Genomic DNA, 25,206 nt, shown 5'->3' with positions numbered 1-25,206 from the left:
CCCGGGAATCCGCTCCGGGGGGCTCGACCCGGCCCCGCTGCGCAGAGACGCAGGACGAGGGCACGAGGGTCGCGGTCACCTGCTGCGGGAAGCCCGGCCCCGGCCCCTGCCCCGGCCCCTGCCCCTACCCCTGCCCGTACCCCTGCCCTGGCCCCTGCCCGTACCCCTGCCCTGACCCCGGCCCCTGCCCCTGCCCTGGCCCGTGCCCCTGCCCCCGCCCCCACCCCTGCCCGTACCCCTGCCCGTACCCCTGCCCTGGCCCCTACCCCTGCCCCTGCCCGTGCCCCTGCCCCCGCCCCCGCCCCGTCCCCTGCCCCTGCGCGTGCAGCCTGAGACCAGCCCACGGTCGCCTCACAGGGCCGCAGGGCCGCGGGGACGGCCGGGGGTGAACATTCCAAAAGGCGGGGGATGAAGGAGGTCGGGGCTCTGCACGGCTCCCTGTTTCGGGAGGATTGAAGCCAGGTGGCTTTGGGGCTCCAGGTAGCTCGGGGGTTTGCAGCCTTGAGCGCCTACCTTCCCCCCTGCTCCTGCCGGGTGGGAGCCCACCGCGACCACCTCCAGTACCGATGCTGATGCTGCGGTCGGCCCTGCACGTGGCGCTCAGGGGGTCGCACAGCTGGCTGCAGTCTGATTGCAGAAGACAGTCTCCAAGTCCATTTTTTATTTTTATTTTTAAGTAGGTTCTATGTCTAGGATGAAGCCCCAACTGGGGCTTGAACTCCCAACCCGGAGATTAAGACCAGAAGTGGGACCATTAACCGTCTAAGCCACACATGTGCCCCTCCAAGTCTCATTTTCTTGAAACGTGGAGAAACCTAGCCCCTGAAGTACAGATGAGAGAGGGAGAGATTTTTAAAGGAAGTCAAATAAATGTGTAAATACTAAAAAAAAAAAAAAAAAAAAAATCAGGATCCAAGGAAAGTAAGTGAGGGAGGAAAGAAACTCAGCCCTGCAGGCCCTCCTTGTGTTGAAGGGCAGCATGTGAGCAGCTCTTCCTCCCCCGCCTCTTTCTCACATTCCTCTTTCCGCATACAGGGTACATGTTTCCCTTGCTTTGTCATAAGGAAGATTTCTGACAGGGTAACTGATTCTTTCCAGAAGCATATAGAAAAAGGGCTTCTCAGAGTCTGAGTGACTGAGCGGAATGGAAAAGGAGCTTTGTTCAGCTTAGTGGAAAACTTGAGGAAATCTGACAAGCTGCAGTGAGTAGATTGGCGGCAAGATCCACAGAGGAGATTGTTTTACGCCTTAATTAACACTGCGAGGTTGGTGACACCAACAGTTGGTTCAAGGGCCATTTTCCCTGGTTCCTTTCTGGATTACTGGAAGGAGGGCAATTTGAAATTTCAAAAGGGATGCCTTTCCTTTTTTTTTTTTTTTTTTTAACTGCCTTTTTAAAAAAAAAAAAAAAAAGCTTAGGGAAAAGGCTATCTCAGAAGAAAACCATCTTCTGTCCCCCTTTCCCTAAGCCACAGATGTCATATAAGCACAAGGTGGGGCATCCAGGTGGCTCAGTTCATTAAGCATCTGCCTCTGGCTCAGGTCATCTTCAGCTCAGGTCATGATCCCAGGGTCCTGGGATTGGGCTCCCTACAAAGCAGGAAGCCTGCTTCTCTCTCTTCCTGCTGTTCCCCCTGCTTATGCATGCTCTCTCTCTCTGTCAAATAAGTAAATAAAATCTTTAAAAAGAAACACAAGGCAGTTATTAAATTATTTTAATCAAATTGTTGCAAATGTTAATATGCATATTATAAAGATGAAACCCATTTTCTAACGAATTATATCCACTCTCTTGCAGAAATAGATGACAAGAGGGTAACCAACACACAAGCTGAAGTAAGTTTTCTTATATTTTGTATAAGTAGATGTTCATTAAAAATTAAATTACAAACACGATTAGTTAGGTTTAATATTTTTTTTTAGGTTTAATATTTTATAAAAATATGTCATGTAAAAACTGGTTTGCTTTTCCTGAGTAAAGAAACAACAAAATGGGGTCATTAGATCTCTGCCCCTATGGTACTTTGGTTGTCAACCTACGAAATGCCAACCCCTGATAAAACTCGTACGATGAACCATTGCTTTTAGTGGCAAGATATGGTATTGATATGTTCAACTTAGTGACTAGTTGTTTATGACCAACTACAGGCAGGGCCAAAGTCGGATCCTGGAGCAAGAAGCTGGGGAGCGGGCACCCCTGGAAGAGTCTGCTGGTCTGTGAAGCCACGAGCAGACCCCGAGGCTAGAGGTTCACATACGTGTGTAGGAGTTCAGAGGAGAGTTCCTATGGAAAATAGGAACCAGGGGAGGCTAGGGGAGCTGATAATGTAGGATAAATTGAATACAAGGACATAAGTAAACTCATGCTCAGGAATAGAACAACTATCACGTAGTGTGCAGGCATATTAGCCAATTCCCATGGCTGCATTAATCATAGAGCAATACCCAGAGGAAAATGTAGAAAGAACAAAATACCGAATAGTATCTCTTGAGACTTTTCTAAAACTTTAATGAGATTGTGTATTTGAAATACTTTGACAACAGAACTCATACATATAAAGCAGTTTTTATTGCTTAGTAAGTTTTACTACATGTTGCTAAACAAACTTTCCTGTAGGATTAATTTTCTGCTTGATCTTTGAATGTATATATGGAAATATACAAGAAATCCCAAAATGATTGCTTCTTGAAATCAACCAGATGAGACTGAATACAGTAAAGGAACACCAGAAATATCAACCATCCACATGTTTAACATAATAAACTGGTGGTACTAAGACCTTCTATTCTGAAGAAATCTGCTCGTACCATTTGTTTGGTTGATACGGATTTGACAACTATTTAATTGAATTTTTTTTTTTTTTACTTTTTAATATATTGTTTTTGCATCAAGCAAATGTCTATATCTTGATAATACCTTTGAGGGCAAATAAGCTTTAGTATGTACAAGGAAAAATACCTTAAATTCTATTTAACGTCATTGAAACAGCTTCTAGTTTTTCAGACTCTGTATATTCTTTCCAATACACCTAGAAAAATTCCCAAAGCCTAGAATAATTCCCCAAAAGTGTCTTGTAACTATTCATACCTGACCTTATCAAAGTAAAAATAATTGCTCTAGATACTAAAACTCATTGACGAAGACCCCTACCTTTGCCACATTGAAATATAAATCAACACACGACTAAAAAGGAATCTTTGACATAATCGGATTGGGGTGTAGATGGTGTATATGTATTTTATAATAATAAATAATATTATATATATTCACATATATACGAATAGTTTGTGGTTTTGGTCTCTAAATATGTTTCTGTGTTGCAATTTTTGTAATTTTTAATGCAAACATTCTCTCTTCGGTAAGAAGAGAGTCTTATTGGTCTCGTGGGCATAGGTAAGAGTGTTATGCAGCAGTTTGGTTAGGAAAGGACTTATTTATCTTTTGAAAAAAGAAGAGAATATTATCTCCACATTGTAATTCCAAGTAAATGGGGAAGATAGACTGAACGTGTCAATTCCAGAAGTTTACAAACTGGTATCACTTACCGAAGACCCTCATTATCTATGCAGAACCAATCAAAAATCCTTTGAGCAGGTATAGTTATCCCGTGGACATAGCTTTTGGAGTACACTTTGTTCTGGCACTTACGATTTTTCTCTCAAACAAAAGGGATTGGTGTCTCCTTTTTTTTTTCTTTTAAAAATAAATGAATGCTATGAAGTGAGTAAAAGAGTAATTTCAAGACTGCAAGGGATGAAGGGTTTTCTGATAAAGTAGCTTTATATATCTGTTAAAACGGTGCTATCAGCGAACATGTGTATAATTTCTCGTTGATTTGAGTTGTATTTCATAACAAAGGGGAATCAGAAAGCTCTTTGAAATGTGGCACAATGTTTATCTCCCTCACAGGGCTAATTTTTATTCAAATAAGACTTTTCCTCTTTTCTCTTTGTTCACAGTCACAAAATGCATCCCCGAAGCAAAGGAAGCAGAGCGTGTACACACCACCGGCCATGAAAGGTACTGTTCAGGTACTGACTATGCGGGGTTGCTGTGAATGTTGAGTTCACGGCTGGCAGGCTAGGCTGTCTGTTTGCAAGGACCATAAGCTTGATCTAGTCTCAGCTCTACAGCTTGATCATGTGACTTTCAATAAGCTACTTTATCCACTGAAAGCTTAGTTTCATCAAGAATAAAATAGGTAGCTGAAGAAGGAATAACTAGAAATGTCTCAGAAATTCAGTCTGGAAATTCTCATTTTCCAAAATAATGACAGAGATTTTTCTTTTACCCTTCCTCACATATTTTCTTTGAAGGGATCTTTCCAGAATCCCTAATTACTCTTGCCAGTGTTGCCAGACGATTGCCATTTTTTTTTCTTGGCTTATGCAAAGTAGAGTAACTTGAATTTGGGGCAAATTTAATGTAAACTGTTGCCTCATTGCCTTGTATCAAGAGTAGCTCTAAGAAACCCAATCAAACAGCTATTCGCTGTACATGTAACAGCTGTTCAAATAACAACTAGAAATGCTAGCTCAGATCCTGGCATTTTCCCAAATTTCTCCCCCAAAACTGGAACTGGGAAAAGAACATCTAAGTGTGTCGGAATTCTGACTGACACCAGTTCCAGGGAAGGCTTCTTTTATTATTTAAAAAATTTTTTTTTATATTTTAAAGATGTCATTTATTTACTCATGAGAGACACAGAGAGAGAGAAGCAGAGACACAGGCAGAGGGAGAAACAGGCTCCCTGGGGGGAGCCCGATGCGGGACTCGATCCCAGGACCCCCCGGGATCATGACCTGAGCCAAAGGCAGACGCTCAAGCACTAAGCCACCCCTGTGCCCTACTTCTTTTATTTCTCACACAAAAATGTTCCTGACATGAGGCAGAGTGAGCTCTGTCCAGTAGCTCCTACTCCAGCCTGTCACTTGGGCTGTTGGCCCAGTGGCTCATCAAGCTCAGTTTCAACTACAAGAGAGGCCAGCTGAGCAGCTTCCTCTGGAGTCTGGAGAAATGTCTAAATTGGGAGTGAAATTTTCCACTCTGTATTCTCTCTAGATTTGAGGCTTTTTTTCAGGAAGGTGGAATATAAATGGACACATTAATAACTACTCTCAGTAAACTTCCTTCCTGTGCAGCTATAAAACACCATGTTTATTTGTTTGTAAGACTGCAGTAAATAACACAATCACCAGTATTGTACTTTATTCCGGGGTAATTATTGAGACTATCAGGCTTCCCTCTCCTGAAAGATAAATATAATCATTTGAAGATATAGTTCCTATTGTAAGTCATCTTGTAATTTTAAGACACATCAGTTTTGGCATGAATGGGCAACAGTAAAAGATATATGTTCACTATTTAATGATTTCCTCTGTTCTATTTTGGGATGGCTTAACTAAATAAAGGAATACTGTTCTCATATCCTCGGAGAATAATAATATTATTTTTAAAGGAAATTCTTAAAATCGATGTCCCAGGAGCTTTCATTATATTTAGCTCTCAAATATCATAAGAATGTGGGATCCTAACATTTAGGGAAGTTAGTCATATTGCACATTTTCACATGTGACCTTACTACCGTCAGTCCCTCCAAGATGAACATTCAGTGACAGTCATATTGGTCCTGGGTTAAAGGCTTGGGAAAGCATAGTAATTCTTTCAAGAGGCTACCAGGCAGTTATTACAAGTTACTTAGGCCCTCTTGATAACCAATAAATACCTAGGTAAATCTCCTGCTTCTGATTAAAAAAAAAAAAAAAAAAAAAAAAAAGGAAGAGAGAGAGAAAGCTAAATCCACATGTTTTATTCAGGCTACCTGTCCCCAAGAGCTAGAAATGAATATTTCAAGACGAAATTAAGCTATGGTAACATATGGTGCATTGTGAGCATATTAAGAAGCTTCAATCATAAGAAAGATGAATTAGCAAAGGAAATGTTATTGAGATGCTAAATACGATAATACAATTGCTCCGAAATGTGTAGTTCTTCAAATTGCAGTGGAGCATCATTATATGTTATTGAGTATAAAAAAAAAAAAAAAAAAAAAAGTTTGCTTGGAGAGCAAAGCAGAAACAGATGTGATTAATAGTTCTAAAAAAACTACTCTGTCAAAAAGGCCAACCAGGATTTCATGAAGGATCCAGTAAATAACTGGTTAGTAAAACAAAACAAAGCAAAACAAACAAAACAAAAAACAAACTGGCCAAACTCCTTGCTTCCCCCTTCCTTTGCTCAGTCGTCAGGAGTTACCAGGTACAGAGGCCAAGGTGGCAGGAGGGCAGGATGCTACACCCCACCTATTTCTGTTTCATTTAACGCATGGACAGATTAGTCTCCTGTCTCCTAAGTGCATTTGGTTTTTCTCTTTCAAAAGTAACAGTGGCGCTTATGTCTCCACCAAGTTTCAGGAAACAGAGACATGTCCAGGTCTATATCCAAATGCTTCTGTTGTTCTAGTTTTAATTTTCCCCACTTCCCTCCCCTATGGTCAAAGAGAAAAATATGATTTGGTAAATTAATTACCATCCAGAATGGTGTATCAGTTAGGCTGGATTCTGAAGAAAGATCATCTCAAGGACCACTGGAATTATTGGGTGGTTGCCTTTTAGGGCCTCGTACCTGGATCAATTAGTTTATGGCCAAGATGACAACATCATATGGTACAAGTATGACAATGTAAATGGAAGAATCTGTATATGGCTCCCTTTTTTCAGCGATGTTTCATGGTTTGTCCACACATTTACTCTTAGAACATAATAAACAGATTTAGTACTTGGTCTGCCTTTTTATTTATAACATTATAGGCATCCAATGTGTTCAAGGAGGTTACAGGTTAATTAGGGCAACTAGCTAGTGATGACTGAATTTTTTCCAATGCATCTAACCTCAGGGTACCATATTGGCAACGTTCTCTTGAGGATTCCAGCATATTAGGCCTGGGGTGGAGCCAGATAATCAAAATCTCCAAGTGATTCTGCTATAGTAAGTCTAAAGATTGACCAGACTCAAATATCCAATCACCTACCTAACATGTCTCATGGAGATCAAAGAGATAATGAGATCAAAATTAGTAAGTTCAAGACTGACCTTGGAATCTTCTCAACGCCAAATCAGTTTGTCTTGCACTGTTTCCCTTCTCAGCAAGTGGAATATCTATCTGCCTACCTGTGTATTGCGAGTTCTGAGAACTTCCAGGGGCCCCTCCTTCTCTTTCACTCTCTTCAATAGTGGAACACTAGTTCATGGGTTTCACCCCATTAGCCCTCTTATGTTTCCCACTTTCTCTCTTATCTTCGACTTCACCACCATATTTCAAATCAATCACAATCAATCACAATCACAAGGAAATAGGCATACCTCAGAGGTATTCTAAACCACTGCAATAAAGCAAATCAAATGAATTTTTTAGTTTCCCACTGCTTATAAAAGCTGTTTATACTATACTGTGGTCTATTAAGTGTGCAATAGCATTATGTCTAAAAAAATAATGTATATGCTTTCATTTAAAAATACTTTGTTGCTAAAAAATGCTAGCCATCATCTGAGTTTCCAGCACCCCATAATCTTTTGCTGGTGGAGGGTCTTGCCTCCATATTGATGGCTGCTGACTGATCAGGGTGGTAGTTGCCAAAGGCTGGGGTGGCTATGGCAATTACTTTTTTTTTTTTCTTTCAGATTTTTACTTATTTATTTTGGAGAGAGGAGAGTGCAAGTGAGTGCAAGCAGGAAGAGGGGCAGAGGGAGAAGGAGAAAGAGAATCTTGAGCAGACTCCCTGCTGAGCATGGAGGGCATCCTGGGGGCTTGATCTCATGACCCTGAGATCATGACCTGAACTGAAATCAAGAGTCAGATGCTTAACCGATTGAGCTACCCAGGAGCCCCTGTGGCAATTTCTTAAAATAAGACAACAATGAAGTTTGTCACATCAATGGTCTCTTCCTTTCACAAATGATTTCTCTGTAGCATGTGACTCTGTTTGAGAGCATTTTACCCACAATAGAACTACTTTCGACCTTGAAGTCAATCTTTCCAAACCCTGCCACTTTTTATCAACTAAATTTATGTAGTATTCTATGTCCTTTGTTGTCATTTCTACAATCTTCACGGCATCTTCACTGGGAATAGATTTCGCCTCAAAAAACTACTTTCTCTGCTCATCTGTAAGAAGCAATTCCTCATTTCTTAAGGTTTTATTATGAGGTTAGAGCAATTCAGTCCCATCTTTAGGCTCTACTTCTAATTCTAGTTCTCTTGCTGTTTCCACCACATCTTCAGTTACTTCCTCCATGGAAGTTTTGAACCCCTCAAAGTCAACCATGACAGTTGGAATCAACTTCTTGCAAACTCCTGTTAGTGTTGATATTTTAACCTCTTCCCATGAATCATGAATGTTCTCAGTAGTACCTAGAATAATGAATCCTCTCCAGAACCTTTTTGATTTGCTTTACTCGGATCTATCCGAGGAATCATTATCTATGGCAGCTAGAGCTTAATGAAATGAGTTTCTTGATTAATAAGACTCAAAAGTCAAAATTACTCCTTGACCCATGAGCTACAGAATGTATATTGCATTAGCAGGCATGTTAATCTTGTACATCTCCATCAGCACTTTTGGGTGGCCAAGTGCATTGCCATTGAGCAATAATCTTTTAAAAGAAATCTTTTGTTTTTTTTTCTGAGCAGTAGTTCTCAGCAGTGGGCTTTAAAATATTAAGTAAACTATTTTATAAACAGAGGTGCTGTCTTTCATGCTTTGTTTTTACATTTATGGAGTATAGGCAAAGTAGATTTATCATAATTCTTAAGGGCTCTAGGATTGTCAGAATAGTAAATGAGCTTTGGCTTCAACTTAAAGTCACCAGCTACATTAACCCTAACAGGAGAGCCAGCCTGTCCTTTGAAGCTTTGAAGCCAGGTATTGACTTTTCTTCTCTAGCTCCGAAAGTCCTAGAAGGCATGTTCTTCCAAAAGAAGGTGTTTCATCTACATCGAAGATCTGTTGTTTAGCCACCTTCATTAATGATCTCAGTTAGATCTCCTGGAAACTTGGTACAGCTTCCACATCAGCACTTGCTGCTTCACCTTGCACTTTGATGTTATGGAGATGGCTTCTTTCTTTAAACCTTAGAAGCCAGAGGCTTTTGGGTGGCTCAGTCGGTTAAGCGTCCAATTCTTGATTTCACTTCAAGTCATGATCTCAGAGTCGTGAGATGGAGTTCCACATGGGGCTCTGTGCTGGGTATGGAGCCTGCTTAAGATTCTCTCTCTTCTCCCTCATCCGCCCCTCCCCCAGCCTTGCTCATGCATGTTCTTTCTCTCTCTTAAAAAAGAAAAAAAAAAAAAAAACCCTCATAAACTGACCTCGGCTAGCTTCAGGCTTTCCTTCTACACCTTCCTCACCTCTCTCAGCCTTCATAGAACTGAAGAGAGTTAGGGCCTTCCTCTGGATTAGGTTTTGGGTTAGGGAATATTGAGACCGGTTGGATCTTCTATCCAGACCACTCAAACTTTCTCCATATCAGCAATAAGACCATTTCTTTTTTTTTAATCGTGTGTGTATGTGTGTATGTGTATGTGTTCACTGGGTACCACTTTAAATTTCCTTTAAGAATTTTTCTTTACATTCACAGTTTGGCTAACCCAGGCTCAAGAGGCCTAGCTTTGGACCTAGCTTGGCTTTTGACATGTCTTCCTCATTAAGCTTAATCATGTCTAGTTTTTTTTATTTAACCTGAGAGACTTACAGCTCTTCCCTTTCACTTGAGCACTGAGAGGACTTGTGGGGTTATTAACTGGCCTAATTTCAATATTGTTGTGTCTCAGGGAATAGAGAGGCTCAAGAAGAAGGAGGGAGAGACGTGGGTGACAGCTGTTCAGTGAAGTAGTCAGAACACACATATCTTTCAGTTAAGTTCACCAGCTTATGCGGGCACGGTTCATGGCTCTCCAAAACTATTATAGTAGTAACATCAAAGATCCCTAATCACAGATCACCATAATATAGTAGCAATGAAAAAGTGAAATATTGTGAGAATTGCCAAAATGTGATAGACACAAAGCGTGCAAATGCTATTGAAAAAACTGTACCAATAGACTTACTTAATGCACGGTTGCCACAAACCTTCAATCTGTAAAAACAAAAAACAAAACAAAACATAGTATCTGCGGTGTGCAATAAAGAGAAGTGCAAGAAATCAAGCTATGCCTGTACCGGGTTGCTCAACAGCTAGTCTTTCTCTTGCCTCCCATGAGTTTTCTATACTGTAGCCAAAGTGAACTTTTATATGCTATTTCTTCAGTTAAAACTCATTAATAGCTCCCCTTTGCCATTGGGTAAAAACCCTATTCTAGAGGAAAGTTTTCAAAGCTTCCTGGACCATGGCTCCAATCTGTCTCTGCTCTCCTCCACTGAGTCCCAGACGTCTGGCATTCTGCGAGCTTCTGAAGGCACCAAGCTCTTCGCGGGTACACGAAAGAGTCACACATTCTTCCCTTCACCCAGAATGTTCTTCTCCGCGTCCTCCTTGTCCTCATTCTTCATTGGATAACTCCTACTTATCATTCAAGCCCTGTCCTTAAAGATCAGTTTCTGAAAGGCGCTTTTGCTAACCCTCCAGTCTAAATTTTCTATAGCTATAAACTCCCTATTGATAGTTGTCATCTCTAGAGTTCTTTCATAGCAAGTAAATATGAGGCCCAGCTATATACTATATACTATATACTGGCCACAGGGGCAGCATCAATTTTATTTAGTACCGTATCTGCAGGGCTTCACATAATGCTTGGGACATGAGCAGTGCTTATAAATGTATTTTTAAATAGTTTTTAAAATATGCCTAATGCACAAGTATTGGTGAATGAATCATCTCCTAAGGATATTACCTTCTCTCTGGTCTGTTAGAAAGAACTTTTTTCTGTTGAAGTCTCTAGAAATTTGTGTCCATGTATTGTTTTATATCTTGTTACTATTTGTGGCAAATTTCAAAATGACAACTATTTAAATATTTCAGGACATCTAATGGGTCCTCACCTCACCCTTAATTTGCTTCTTTCAAGGTTAAAATAATCACCATGTCAATCATGCCTCCCATTCAGCTTTTTTCACATTCTTTCTTGATCTCCTAATAAGCTGCACTTTACCTATATCGTTCTAAAAGTGCATCATTCACTAGCAACCTTATATTTAAGTGTGGTTTGATCGGAATAGAATACAGACTTCAATTATGCTTATTATCCTTCCACCCAGATTATTTCATTCTAATAATGCAACCTAAAATCTTACTAACGTTTTCTGTCATCCATATATGTTGATGAAAAATAGCGAATCAAAACTTTCAAGCCTTTCTTATGTATTGCTTTTAAACCCTCTTATTCACCATGCATTTCCCATTTTAGCATTATGTCCTTTTTTAACCAAAAAGTAAGACAGTGCTGTCATCCCAATTGAATTTCCTCTTGTTAGAATCAGGCTGTCACATGAATATGTCCTATTTTGTATTGTGATTCTTTCATCCCTTTCTTATCTCAATCGTGTGTCACCACAGATAAGATAAACTTATCTTTGGTATTTTTATCCACACTTGTAATAAACATATCAAACAGAACAAGGCAAAGAGAGGGCCTTGTAGAACACATCTCTCTCTCTAGTTGCTATCAGTCCCCCTGGAAGCCACCATTCAACCAATTATCAAATAGACTTATATATCAGGGCTCCATCCCATAAAGCCAGAGGATATCATGATTATTATTGTTAGATATATTGTTGTGTTTCAGATATTTTGTGCTGACTACATTTTTTCATCTGTGCAGATGAGTCATGAATTTATAATGCATATGATTCACAAAAATGACAGAAGTTGAAGTTTGCATGGAAAACAGACTTACTTTTCCATTACCCTTTGCAATATAATGCTTTATAATTATATAAGTAGAAAGTTCTGAGGATTATCAGGAAAATGACAGCTGACTACTGAATACTCAGTGTGGACGTTTTTGGTGTTTATTTGGTGGTCAGCCTTGCAATTTACAGCACAGCCAATTAAATTATTGTTGGAGAGCTGGAATCGTGTTTTCAGAAAAGCAAAGTAGGTTTGAGTCTTGGGACAGGAAATAGCTGACTCATTTCCATCCTCATTTTGTGTGTGTGTGTGTGTGTGTGTTTTACTGGAATGCAAATGCCTTCAACTGAAGAGAGCAAAGCAAGTGCTATCGATTTAAAAAGGAAATTTGAACGCAAAGCGAAGCAGCTGGCTCAAAATGGCATTGTATAGCAGGCTCTATTAGGATTGCATTACCATTTTTAATGCATAGCAAGTCAGATGTTATGTGTACTTCTGAAAAAGATCTTCCTCTCATTCTTTTTAATTTCTCTAAAGCCAAGTTTTGATTACTTCAGTGTCCAGAGATTGTTCTTCTGGTATGTCAAAGACATCTTTGAATGCTTGCAGCATTGGAACTCCTACGTTCTATTTTCTCCAAGGATGGTTGGGATCTTGATATTTTACCCTAACCCAGCCTCTTTTCACACTTAAGCAATAAATGCAAATAAGGAATAACCTAAGATAGGAAACAATACGAAGGTTCAATAGGTTTTTTTATTATTTTTATTATTTTTATATTTTTTTAAGATTTATTTATTTATTCATTCAGAGAGAGCGAGAGAGAGGCAGAGACACAGGCAGAGGGAGAAGCAGGCTCCATGCAGGGAGCCCGACGTGGGACTCGATCCCGGGTCTCCAGGATCACACCCCGGGCTGCTGGCGGTGCTAAACCACTGCGCCACCAGGGCTACCCTCAATAGGTTTTTAGAGGGTGGTAGATGACAGCAGCAAGGATGTGACACGTCATAATAACTGAGGGATAATCTTCAAGTCAGGGAAAGCCATTGATCATAATAATTTTACCAGACCTGACATGAGGGGGCATGGACTTTGAGGGCCAAGTGATCAGGGTTCAGACCTCAGCGCCACTGTTTATTAACTGTTTGGCTTCAGCAACTCAATTAGTTTAACCTCTCTTGTCTCATCGGTAACATGTTGATGATACCTACCCCATAGGATCGCTGTAGAGACACAATGAAACAATATATAAAGGAGACCGTTTGGAACAGGCATGGAATATGCCGCAACTACTTCAAAACTTCTTTGAACCCTGGATGAAAAGTCAGGTGCACTCCTTTTCCATTTCCACTGCGCCTTGAAGAAGGGAGGAAGGAACCCAGGAGAAGGATGGAAGAGGGACAAAAGGACTTTGGGGAAAATGAAATCCCTGCCAGGATTTTGCTCTCATCTTGGCAGGAATGGAAAAGCCAGAGTTAGAGGTGCCCTAATCCCATAAGGTGCCATCTATCTAAGAGTGCCCATCCTTTAAGCATATGAATTATTACCCAGCTTTGCAACATTTGCTCCACTTTTATTTTCACCTGTCTCAAGTTCATTTGTGCAGGTAGGCTTTGATCTTTCCTTTCCTTTTCGACAAAATCCAGCTGGCTTTTCCTTTATTTCACCTCAGACGCTATGTCCCTTATTTCTCAACTAACAACCCTTTCAAAAGTATTTATGCTTAATTTATAAATCTTGTATTTCGGGATTCCTGGGTGGCACAGCGGTTTGGTGCCTGCCTTTGACCCAGGGCGCGATCCTGGAGACCCGGGATCGAATCCCATGTCGGGCTCCCGGTGCATGGAACCTGCTTCTCCCTCTGCCTGTGTCTCTGCCTCTCTCTCTCTCTCTGTGACTATCATAAATAAATTAAAAAAAAAATTTTTTTTTAAATTTAAATCTTGTATTTCAAAAAAGCATAAGAACAAAGTTATGGTTAATGGTGAATTTAGGGATTGCTAAAGATTATGCAATATATATACATGTCTAGCTGGAAGGATGAGCAAGAATCACATCATATCAATCCAGCCTGAAATTAGCCAACCAAGGTAGATTAACAATGATTATATTGAATTGTTACCAATTTTTCCCTCCTGATGTCAAGCCTCTCTCTTGTCATTGTGACTGAAAAAATACTCAGAAGCAATAAGCCAGCCAGTTCTTATCACCCCCTGCACAGTGAAAATTAAAGACAGGAAGAGAATTAGCAAGATCTTTTAATTTCTCTTCAGGCAATCTCTACCATACTACATTCTTTTTTTAAAAAACATTTCTGTCCTTCTCTGGGCATTTTCCAGGTATTCACATTTGCCTTTCTAAGCCTTGGCTTTTTTGTTTGTGCTGGCTCGATTTATTTACTGTGTAGGGGAGGGCTTACGTAGGCAACTCAAGAAACATTTTAACAGATTTCTAGATAACAAGGAACTTTCTAAAGATCACAAGTCTTGCTTTTGAAAAAAAGAGTGCTTCTATTTCTAGATCCACTTCTTTCGCTTTCCTTCAATTTCTTCCACTACGTATTTGTTCATCTTTCCTCATATCTTTAAATGCAGAGGCTGGTGTCAGGGTAGAGAACTGATCTGAGAATGTCCCTTTCTTGAAAGCGACTCTGATGTCTTTTTTTTTTTTTTTTTCTTTTCTGAGTGAAGCAAGAGGAAAATGCCAGCAAGTATGAGTGGACTTCATATTTTATAGCATTGTCCATGATTATTAGGCTGAGAGGTCCAAAGGACCTGGAAATGAATTCAATTGCAACTTTAATATTTGGGACAAGAAACTTAATCCCACGTGGTGCTACTTATACTTTGCAAAGGAGACCGCTGTTTGCCAATATGGTTCCATTCACGTATTATATATTTACCTATTTTCAAACTAGTGTTTTTAATTTACATTGCTCTATAAATAACAAGCAACTTTAAAAATTGCTTCCTATCTTAGAAGCAGGGAAGGAGATGAACTTTTGCATTTGGTTGGAACAGATGAGTAAAGATACAGTGTCAAGGTTTTTTCCACATACGTCCATGGTAAACGTCAGCTGTGTAAGCACTGATCATATACTGCCACAAGGCACAGACGAGCTTCTCCCGTGTATCAAATACTGCAATAAAGTGTTGTTTCTACAGAGATGGAAAGCAAAGTCCCTGCCCAATGGGAGACCAGTCTAAAGGAAGCAACATTTAAGTAGACAGGTAGAGCACATCCAAGTGAATCCTTGAATAGGGATCTGACAAAGTGATCAGAGGACCTGAGAAGACTTCACTGGGCCTGGGGGACCAGAGAGTGAAGCCACTTTCCTATCACAGAAGGAACAGTCGTCTTTCCACATGTGCCTGGAGAGTAAAACGGGCTGGGTCATGGAAACGTGGAATACGTAGCGCACCATTTTCATCCCACCCGTTCATATGAACTTGAAAAGCATTTAAGATGACACCCTAATGCAGAGAGTGAAGTCCTGCATGGGTCATCAGGCGGGCCTCTGCGGCGGTACCGAGTTTAACTAGGCCCCACCAATGGACTGTGCCCACAACACTCTCCAGAGCAGTTGGAAACCCTTGTGCGTTTGATTGCAGTTTAAAAGTTGTGGTTCACATCTTTGTCTTTCCTCTTAATAATATCGCTTTTAAAACAGTAATTTCCAGCTCAAATTACACTTTAAGGATAAACTTTATATTTCAGAACAGCATTAGATTTTCAGGAAAATTATGATGATAGTTCGAAGTTTCCATGCACCCTGCATCCAGTTTCTCCTACTGTTTATACCATGTGTTAGTGTGGTACATTTTTTATAATTAATAAACTGATACTGATACATTATTATTAACTACAGTCCATATTTTATTCATTGCTGTTTAGTTTTTGCCTAATGTCCTTTTTCTGTTCTAAGATCCCTGGGTGGCTCAGCGGTTTCACGCCTGCCTTTGGCCCAGGGCGCGATCCTTGGGTCCCGGGATCGAGTCCCGCATCGGGCTCCCTGCATGGAGCCTGCTTCTCCCTCTGCCTGTGTCTCTGCCTCTCTCTCTCTCTATGTCTATCATAAATAAATAAAAATAAATCTTTAAAAAAAAAAAAGATACCCTCCAGGACACCACATTTACATTTAGTTATCAAGTCTTCTTTAGTCTCCTCTTGGTTGTGACAGTTTCTCAGACTTTCCTTGTTTTTGATGACTTTGATAGTTTTGAAGAATACTGGGCAGGTGTTTTCTAAAAGGTTCTTCTATTGTAATTTGTCTGATGTTTTTCTCTGGATTAGACTGGGTTTGTGGGTTTTGGGGAGAAAAACTGCAGATACAAAGTGACCTTTTCATCTCATGATATCCGGGGTAACCTGACTTACCACTGTTAATGTTGCCCTCGATCACTGGCTGAGGTGGCATTTCGCAGGATTTTCTAGTAAAGTTACTTTTTTTTTTTTTTCACTCTCTTTCCATACTGTATTCTTTGGAAGGAAGTCACCATGTGTAGTTCACACTTAAGCAGTGGGAAGTTGTGTTCCGCCTTCTAGAAGGAAATGTATGAATTATTTGGAATTCTTGTGCACAGGACATTTGTTTCTTCTCCATTTCTTAATTATTCAACCATTTATTTTTATCAGTATAGAGTCATGGATATTTATTTTATACTTAATAAACCAGCACTACTTTATTTTGTTGCACAAATTATTCTAGGTTGGGATCTGGGGAGCTTTCCCATTTAATTCCTGTTTCCTTTGACATACCCATTACTATGGGGGTTTTGTTGTTGGTTTATTTTTTTGTTTGTTTGAGCATATTCTTCTGGCACTTCAAGATCCTCTAGGTTCATCTATGTATTTCCGACCCCTGTCTTAGAATCAGCCATTTCTCCAAGAAGCCCTCATGTTACAATGCTATTTTTCATTTGAGTCAGTATACTATAAAACGTATGTTTGCACCAGCACATAGTTACTAAAGATAGAGAAATCTATCTCTTGTTCTGCAGAAATTTATGTGGATCATATCCATTAGGGTTTAGGAGGGTTAATGCTATACTATCAGCATACAGATGCACACACTCCACTCTTATTAATGCTAATGGAAGTTCCAGGAAGAAAAAAAAAAAAAAAAAACAGCGCCTAAGAACAGATGTTGTCTTTATGGGCTTGCCTTCCTCCATTTAAAACCTAATACAATGTTTTCTGGGATGACATTTGTATTACTGTTTTATAGAAATGGAGTTAGTAATAGATTTGCAGCTTTCTTGGAGATTGGCTATTTGCTTTGCTTTAAATCTTTTTAAATTTTAAAAAGTAACATTTATAACACCTTATACTTGTGTTGTGCTGCCACATACATGCTTTCGTATAGTTTATTTGTTTTTACAGCAAACGTGTAAGATAAGTAGGATCTTTTATTTTAGAGGAAAGTGAGGGTCACAGAAGAGCAGGATTCCTGTGTTAAAGGTCATTCTTCTTTACAAGGCTAACTTGTGACATGAGCCTTTTTTTTGCTTTTCTGTTGGAATAACACTAGGCCTCATGTTTTCCATTTACTGTACCCATCTATCCTGCTTGCCCTAATAGAATCCAGTGATCCCTCAAACTCATAACTTAATGGAAAGTTTTTACAAGGTCTTTTATACCAAAGTTCCTACAGAATGCTTAGCACCTTTGTTTTTAATTATTTTGTATTTTTTAAAAAGATTTTATTTATTTATTCATGAGACACACACAGAGAGAGAGAGAGAGAGAGAGAGAGGCAGAGGGAGAAGCAGGCTCCATGCAGGCAGCCCGACACAGGACTCGATCCTGGGCCTCCAGGATCACGCCCTGGGCCAAAGGTGGGTGCTCAACCACTGAGTCACCCAGGGATTCCCAATTATTTTGTATTTTAAACTCACAGCATGAGCCCCTATAGAATAACACTTTTGTACCCAGACTAAGCTTGCATTTAATCTTGTCTCTCTCCAACCTACCTTCCCCCTAACCTCTGGCAGCTGACCACACATACCTGACCCCATGACTTTTTGTTTTACCTTTCAAATGCATACCAATTCCTTTAGAATGAGGCCCTGGCAAGAATGTGCAAGGCTGTTCAAATCTAGCCCCTCATACCTGTCTAGCCTCATCTCCTGCCACTTGTATTTCAGGCCCCAGCAATGCTGAGTATACTGAGTTCCTTGAAAATAAATCATGGTTTCTAGCCTGAGCATTTGCTCTGCAGCTTCATTTGCATCGAAGGCTTCCCCCTCCCCTCTTCTAAATTCTTTGAGCTGTGCTAGTTCGAGACTCAGAATACATTATACACACCTATTTGTATGTATCCGTAATCCCACTGAGCTCAACTGAATTCCTAGAGGACAGAACCAACACCTTATTTGTCTTCCACTTGTCTTGCAGAAGGCTCTTGGTAAATGCTGAATCAGTGAGTGAATAATCTTTCTGGTTTAAAAATGAGAATTTAATAGCTTAATTTTAGCCACGTGGAAAAAATTTTATGAATTTCTGGTGTGTATTTTGTTTGCCCACTTACTCATTCTACAGCCATGGATAGAGTGCCTGCTCTCTGCCGGGTCATGTATGAGGCTCTGTGAGTTCAGGAGGAGTTAAATGCAGCCTCTGTCCCTAGGATAAATGTAGTCCAGTGAAAAAGCAAGTTGTGTAAAAAAATAACAGTAAATTCCATGACATTAAGTGAACAGCAGTATTTGCATGCAGAGGAGGGACTTGCTAGCTGTCCCTGTCACAGAGAGTGCAGACTTCAAAGAAAAGATGAACCCCATCTGTTTGTTGGAGGGAATGAACAAGATTTTCATAGAGAAGCCTGAGGGGTGGATTCCAGGCAAAGAATGGAGCAGGTGGGAGGCACAAATGTGAAAGAGCTCGTGAACCTGGAACTCTGTGGAGCTGGGGGTGGAACAAGTGGAGGAGAGAACTCTGGAGAGATTCTGGGGACTTGTCAAACAAAGGTCCCATGTGTCGTGTGCCCTGGTGTTGGGAATTTATCCCAAGACGTCAGAGGACTTCTGGACAGTTCTTAAGGTTCCATGATATGTTACCATGTTCTTTTGAGTGCTTTGAAAGTGGGGGTAAGGGGAAGGGACAAAGAAGTTGACTTACAGAGCTAATTTTTAAAGATCAGTCTACCTTAGATTTTATTTGTCTCCGTTCATCTGCCTGTTCCCAATACTTATTTATATAAAAATGGCTAACTGCTAGTACCAGCCTCACTTTCCTTTTCTTTAATGCATTTAGACTTTCTAAAAAATCGTTATGACCTGTGAGAAGCTGAAATAGTCATCGTATTATGTTCCAAAATAAGTTAATGAAAATCCAATTAGTAATGTGTTAAAATATAAAAATGTCAAGATCAATTGAGCAACTTGTACTTAATGGGGGTAAGTTTAAGATAGGATTACATTCTTTACAAATTTGTGCCAGTCTATGAAACTTTTCTAAACATGTTCCCTCATAAAACTTTATATTCTTGTCTAAACCTTTAAAAAAAAAAAAAAGTCTGAACCTCAAGATACTTTCTTAAAGTTTCATTAATTCTTTTTTCTCAAAAGGTCCTTGTGGCAAAATAGCCCACCTTTGGTTGCCAGAGCTGGTTGCACTCTTTCTGTGGCGTGTTTATTATAGGGTAGCAGAGGTATCAGTGTTGCTGTCAATCAGTATAGGAATATTTATTTAACTCAAACTCTGTGCTGAAGCTCTGAGCTGTGTGCTACTTTAAATGAATGACCCAGATCAAATTTTGAGGAAGGTTTACTATTTTGGTTTTTTCTTAAAGGACAAAATACCAAGTAGGAGAAAGAATGTCCAAAGGTTACAGTTTCAGGAAATTACTAGGCCTACAAGATAAAAAATTACATGATAAGCGCTGCATTTATGACCTGTATTCGACATCCCTTCCTTTCTGGGATAATCACCAATGGGAGCCATGAGCCATGCTGTGCTTTCCTTATGCTTCATAGTTATGCTGAAGCTATCTTTTTTTGGGGGTGGGGGGTCTTTTTAACAGAAATTTTACTCACTGCATTCTTGAGTAACTTTGTAAGATTTTCTTCTCAAAAACCATACTTAAAATTATCTTATTGAGGGATGCCTCACTGGCTCCATCTGTAGAGCATGCAACTCTTGACCTAGGGGTTCTGTTCGAGCCCCACGTTGGGTGCAGAGATTACTTAAAAATTTGTTTACAAGTCTTTAAAAAAGCATCTTATTGATATCTGATTAGCCGTCATAGGGCAAGGCTCTCACATGTTTCCATCAGTATAATAGTCAAAAGACAGCTTAGCTTTCAATACAGCTGGACTAGAATTGACAAAAGACTTTGAGTGTTTGAGATTATGAAATTACATCATCCTGCCTCTTCTGCATCTGAGCCCATTGCTCAGTCTATTATTAAATATTTAATTCCTTATAGCTTATTGGTCCACCTAGACCCTGGCAGTCTAGAGGCAAATAAATAAATAAATAAATAAATAAATAAATAAATAAATAAAATAAATAAGCAGTAGAAGTAACAAGTAAAATGACTGCAAGAGCTACAAGAGCTGTCTGAGCAAGGGAGAAGCAGAAGGACTGTAAGTGTGTCCAACTATAGCCCTGCACAGGACAGCAGATGATCAGAAAGGTGGTCTAGAGTCACTAAGGAAAAAGTCGTATTATTTTAATTATAGTATGTATTTTAAAATGCAGGAAAGTGAAACTATACAATGAAATATTTTTAAAAAGACTTTATTTATTCATGAGAGACAGAGAGAGAGGCAGAGGGAGAAGCAGGCTCCATGCAGGGAGCCTGACATGGGACTCGATCCAGGGTCCCCAGGATCATGCCCTGGGCCAAAGGCAGATGCTAAACCACTGAGCCACCCAGGTGGCTACAATGAAAGGTTTTAAATCCTGCTTTAAAAAAAAAAAAAAGTTTCTACTGAGTGTGGTATGTGCTCCTCATTCTATGGAAATACACATGTACTCTGGCATCTTTCCTTTTTCTGAAGCCTTGACGCCCACCCACTCTTGTTAGCATTGACCCACGGGGTTAATGAGTGTGAGATGACAGGAGATGGGGAGAGATCTAGACCTCAGTGGCGTTCAAGTCATTCTAGGACCTTAGGAAGGGTGTGAAAACCGATCTGGCCTACTTAAGCAATGCTCCTAGGCCAGTACCTTGCCTCCTACACAGAGGACACAGCAGAGGTTTCCTTTAAAATCTTTCTCAGAAATCTGAAGGTGAAGACCCACTTTCAAGTTTTCTTCCAGTCCCTGCAAAGAATTTCATCTGGCTTGGAAAATTTAAAAAGGGTCACTTTGAAACAATAGCAAGTGTTTTTATTTTTCACTTCGGAGTGGTGAGCTTTCTGGAGCCAAATTTGCCAGTGCCATCAGGATTTATTACCACAGATAACCACACTGAAATGCTCCTTTCAGGGAACTATTTCAGAAAATAATTGAAAGTAAAAATAAATCCTTTTGCCCTACTATGGCACTTGGAGGACTAATTCACTTAATTTAAAATTCGTGCTGACCATTGACCCTGTGCAAGAGTCTGTCCATTTTATGTGAAACTATGAAGTCAAAGCATCTTAGTTCAAATTTTGAAGATAGTTTCCATTTTGGGTTCATTGGATAATCTCTGGATTATCAGTTTTGCTCTTTATTAGTAGTTAAGCAGAAAAATAAACATATTTCTTGTATTGAAAATCACCATCGCCTGATAACCCTTGTGTAACGAGAGGTCTGAATACAGACGCTATACAGAAAAAAGAAATATTTTGAGAAGTGATTTAAAAATATATTTTTAGTATGCATTTATAATGAATGTTATTTTATTTTTAGCTTTTAAATTTAGTTCCACTATTTATTGTTTTGATGTTTGCCTTGAAAATATTTATTTTATTATTGTGGGAATTAGTCTGGATCTCTTGGGACAGTTGTTAGTGTCTTTAAGAGGAACTATCAAGAATTTTGGACTTCTAGAAAAATAGGACAAGAAGAGAAGTCCTCTCCTTCCATCTGTTCATCTTTTTAAAATTCACAAGCAAAAGATACCTGCCCTTACTTTTGATGTTCTGGAAGGAAGAACACATGTAAACATTAGGTCAGAGGACTGAAGGAAAGGATTATTGCATCTGGAATTTCCCTCAGGCACGGCTCCCTTCTCATCCTTTAAGCCTGGATGGGTTATGAAGTTGATCAGAGTTTTTTTCACATCTTCCAACACTACTATTACTCCTTGATGTAATTCCTCCTCTAAGCAGTAAATTAATTAGCACTCGTGCAATAATTTTCTCCAAATTATTTTCTATTGATCTTTCCCAATTATGTATGCCTATAGTCTCTTGCTTGTGCTATTTTCTTCAACATTACAATTTTTCTACGTTTAAGTAATTCACTAGGTTTTTATAACACACCTGCAAATTCTAGCATGAAGAAATATGAGAAAGAGATTCAGTTGGCAAAGAATCTTAGCCTATTTGATAGTGCTGCTCCCCACATACTCCTTTGTACCAATCTTATTCATCCTAAGCATTGTGAAAAAATAGTAATAGAGTTAATTTTACTTTAGGCTTTCTTAGAAGATGATAGGCAAAATGTCATTTGATTATTATTTAATTCATCTTCTGTAATTACTTGGACATCCAGATGTGTTCTAGAAGTAATGAAAACTTTAAAAGATTCTAGTTCCTTCTTCAAATTTTAAAAAGTACAACATGAATACACTCTTGAAAAATGAAAACTAAAACCGTCTTTTATAACCTCAAAGAATCCCAAGGCATAGCAAAATATGCTTCAAATTTCATATTACTTAAACATTGCTACAGTATGCTATTTGTTTTTGAATAACTTAAAATGTCATAAACTTAACTGATTTGGGGGGGATTAAGATACATTTTCTAAGGGCTGAACAAAGATAAAATGGAGAACCGCATAGCCTTCATTTAATGCAAATAAATTTAATTAATCAATTTATTGAAGTTAGCAATGAAAAATGTTCCAAAAGTAAATATTGCAGGACCTTGTTAATGTCAAAGCTTTCTTTCATTTTATTAAGATTAATTAATTGTTGAATCACCACAGGTCCCGTGTTTTACTTGCAAAGCCAAACCAAAGAATTCTTTGCATTTATATCAGCATTCCTAGTTTTCCAGACAGACATTTTAATCCCTTCTGATCTCTGAGATAAATATATTTTTCACGTAATTATATAATTACTCAATAGAACAGGACAGATACCATGGAGCCACTCCAGTGTGTGCTGTGTAAATAATGTTCTGTTCTACCCCTGGTAATTGGCCAATAGACCCCCCAGGAGTGTTTTGATCCCTTAAATAAACACTATATGGGCAAGAGGAGGAGAGGGTCATATTTTCTTCATTGGCAATGAAACCAGAAAGAAGAGCTTCACATTCAGTACTTATTACATCATTTTAAAAAGAACAAACTGCTTGTGACTATATATCTCCCTCTGCTGGTTCCAAAGTTTAAGAAGTACAATAGGAAATGTTATGACCTAGAGCCTCTTAAGAGAAAAACATGTCATTTCGGAGAGGCCAGGGCATTAAACTGAAGAAATAAGCAACAGAAAGACTTCTTATTTTTTTGGTTTCTCAAGTTGTGAGCCACTGTACTCATTATGTGTCTTTAATCATTCTACCATTATGTGCCTATACTATCTTATTCTTTGCAATAAAAAGCAGGCTTTAGAGCAGTAGGCAGGTAATTTTTCTGGACAAGTCCAACAAAAGTAAGATTCATGAGCCTATCAGGTCCACATTAATAGCTCTATCCCTCCATAAGGTAGGGCGTTATTCATAGGAGGCCTTAAGGTATCGTTACTCTATCTATGGGGGGTGGCAAGTGAAAGATGTAAAGAAATAAACATTTTTTTTCAAACTGATCGGTTAAAATCCTGTGCATCTCATTTTTATGGCATTGGTGACCATCTTCATTTGGGATAGTAGGCCAAAGGTAGTCAAAAAAGAAAAGACCGAAGTTGAGAAATATGGTTTGAATCCCAGCTTTGACAAAATCAAGTTTTTATTTTCCCTGCTCTTTCTTGTTCACATCTCTGATACGGAGATAAAATTCTCAGGAGTCGTTGTCTAGTCTCCGCTAAATAAAGCCATGTATGTATAGTGCCTGACATCTGGCAGATACATATTAATCGTAATTATCACAATTACTAAGAAATTTGGATTTCTCCTCCAATGAAGCAAACAATCCAGAGTGTGTCAAAGAGAAACCATGTCCCTTCCAAAAATTCTAAAAGTATGACCACATAGCGTATGTTCAATCATATAAATTCTAATGAAAAAAGTTAATATGATTTGACCTCACCATAGTTGCACAATCTACAATCCAATCCTCTTTTTTTTTTTAATTTTCTCTCTCTCTCTCTCTCTCTCTTTTTTTTTTTTTTTTTGATATGGAGACAAGATGAGAAGTATAGGCGACCCTACAGAATTGTAGGTCCCAGAAGCCTATTAAATTGTGCTGTAAAAGAAGCTAGGTACACAGAGGCTAAATCCTCTGATGAAGAGGATTTAGATAATGAGTTACAGAGGTTGTCATAGGTTATTACAAATAAATTCATGTCTTTGATAGCCCTCTTTTGCTACAGATGCAGTAAAAGTGTTTATTTTACTCTATCAGGTTTTGACAAGACAGTAAATAATGGTTTCACAATCGAATAGCAAGATAGGGAAAAGTGGTCCAAGCCTAGTGTTTCTATTTTCTGAGTGACAGTTTGCCTCTAGGGAGTGCTGTGCGGTGTCTAGTCCTATGGACATGGGCTAGGTCACTCTTTATTATGAGATAGCAAAAAAATAATAGAGGCAGAACAGGTGATAGTTAAGTGAAAAACTCTGAAGCCAGAAAACCTGGGTATGAATACTCGTTCTGTTTAGCTCTGGGACCTCGGCGGAGGACCTGGGATGCGTCATCTGTGCTTCACTGTCTTCACGTATAAGATACTGATATAAAACTTTATGCTTTGTATCAATTTCCTAGGGCCGCCTTGACAAATAACCACAAACTCGATGGCTTAAAACAACAGATATGTATTTTCTCACAGATTGGGAGGCCGGAAGCCTGAAACCAAATTATCAGCAGGGTCATGTTCCCACCAGAAGGTCTAGGGAAGAATCCTTCCTGGCTTCTTCTAGCTTCTGGTGGCCCCTGCTGTGCCTTGGCATGTGGCAGCCCAGCCCAGCCTACGGCTCTGTCATCACATGATCTGTCTTCTCTGTATGTCCCGTCGCCTTCCTGTGAGGACACCCGTCATTGGGCCGAGGATGTTGGGATCCAGTCCAGCAAGACCTCATACTAACTACATTTGCAAAGACCCTATTTCCAAT

The 25,206-nt window shown here is 39.3% G+C and overlaps 1 protein-coding gene across 4 annotated transcripts in view; it reads left to right on the top strand.

The window, feature by feature from the left end:
- The window catches only part of PPP1R1C (protein phosphatase 1 regulatory inhibitor subunit 1C), a 115,013-nt gene that overhangs the window by 51,796 nt on the left and 38,011 nt on the right, over positions 1 to 25,206 (top strand). For 2 of the 4 annotated variants that reach the window (XM_072811051.1, XM_072811050.1), the window contains exons 3-4: positions 1,799 to 1,836; positions 3,961 to 4,021. In XM_072811051.1, the coding sequence (XP_072667152.1) occupies positions 1,799 to 1,836; positions 3,961 to 4,021 (99 nt within the window). Of the gene's footprint in view, positions 1 to 1,798; positions 1,837 to 3,960; positions 4,033 to 25,206 lie in introns of all 4 variants that reach the window. The other 2 variants (XM_072811052.1, XM_072811053.1) reach the window with 1 other exon arrangement.

Source organism: Canis lupus, chromosome 34 (genome assembly GCF_048164855.1).
Source record: "Canis lupus baileyi chromosome 34, mCanLup2.hap1, whole genome shotgun sequence".
Classification (NCBI taxonomy): domain Eukaryota; kingdom Metazoa; phylum Chordata; class Mammalia; order Carnivora; family Canidae; genus Canis; species Canis lupus.
Note: the sequence above shows the minus strand (reverse complement) of the source record. Positions and strands in the feature narration are given on the sequence as shown.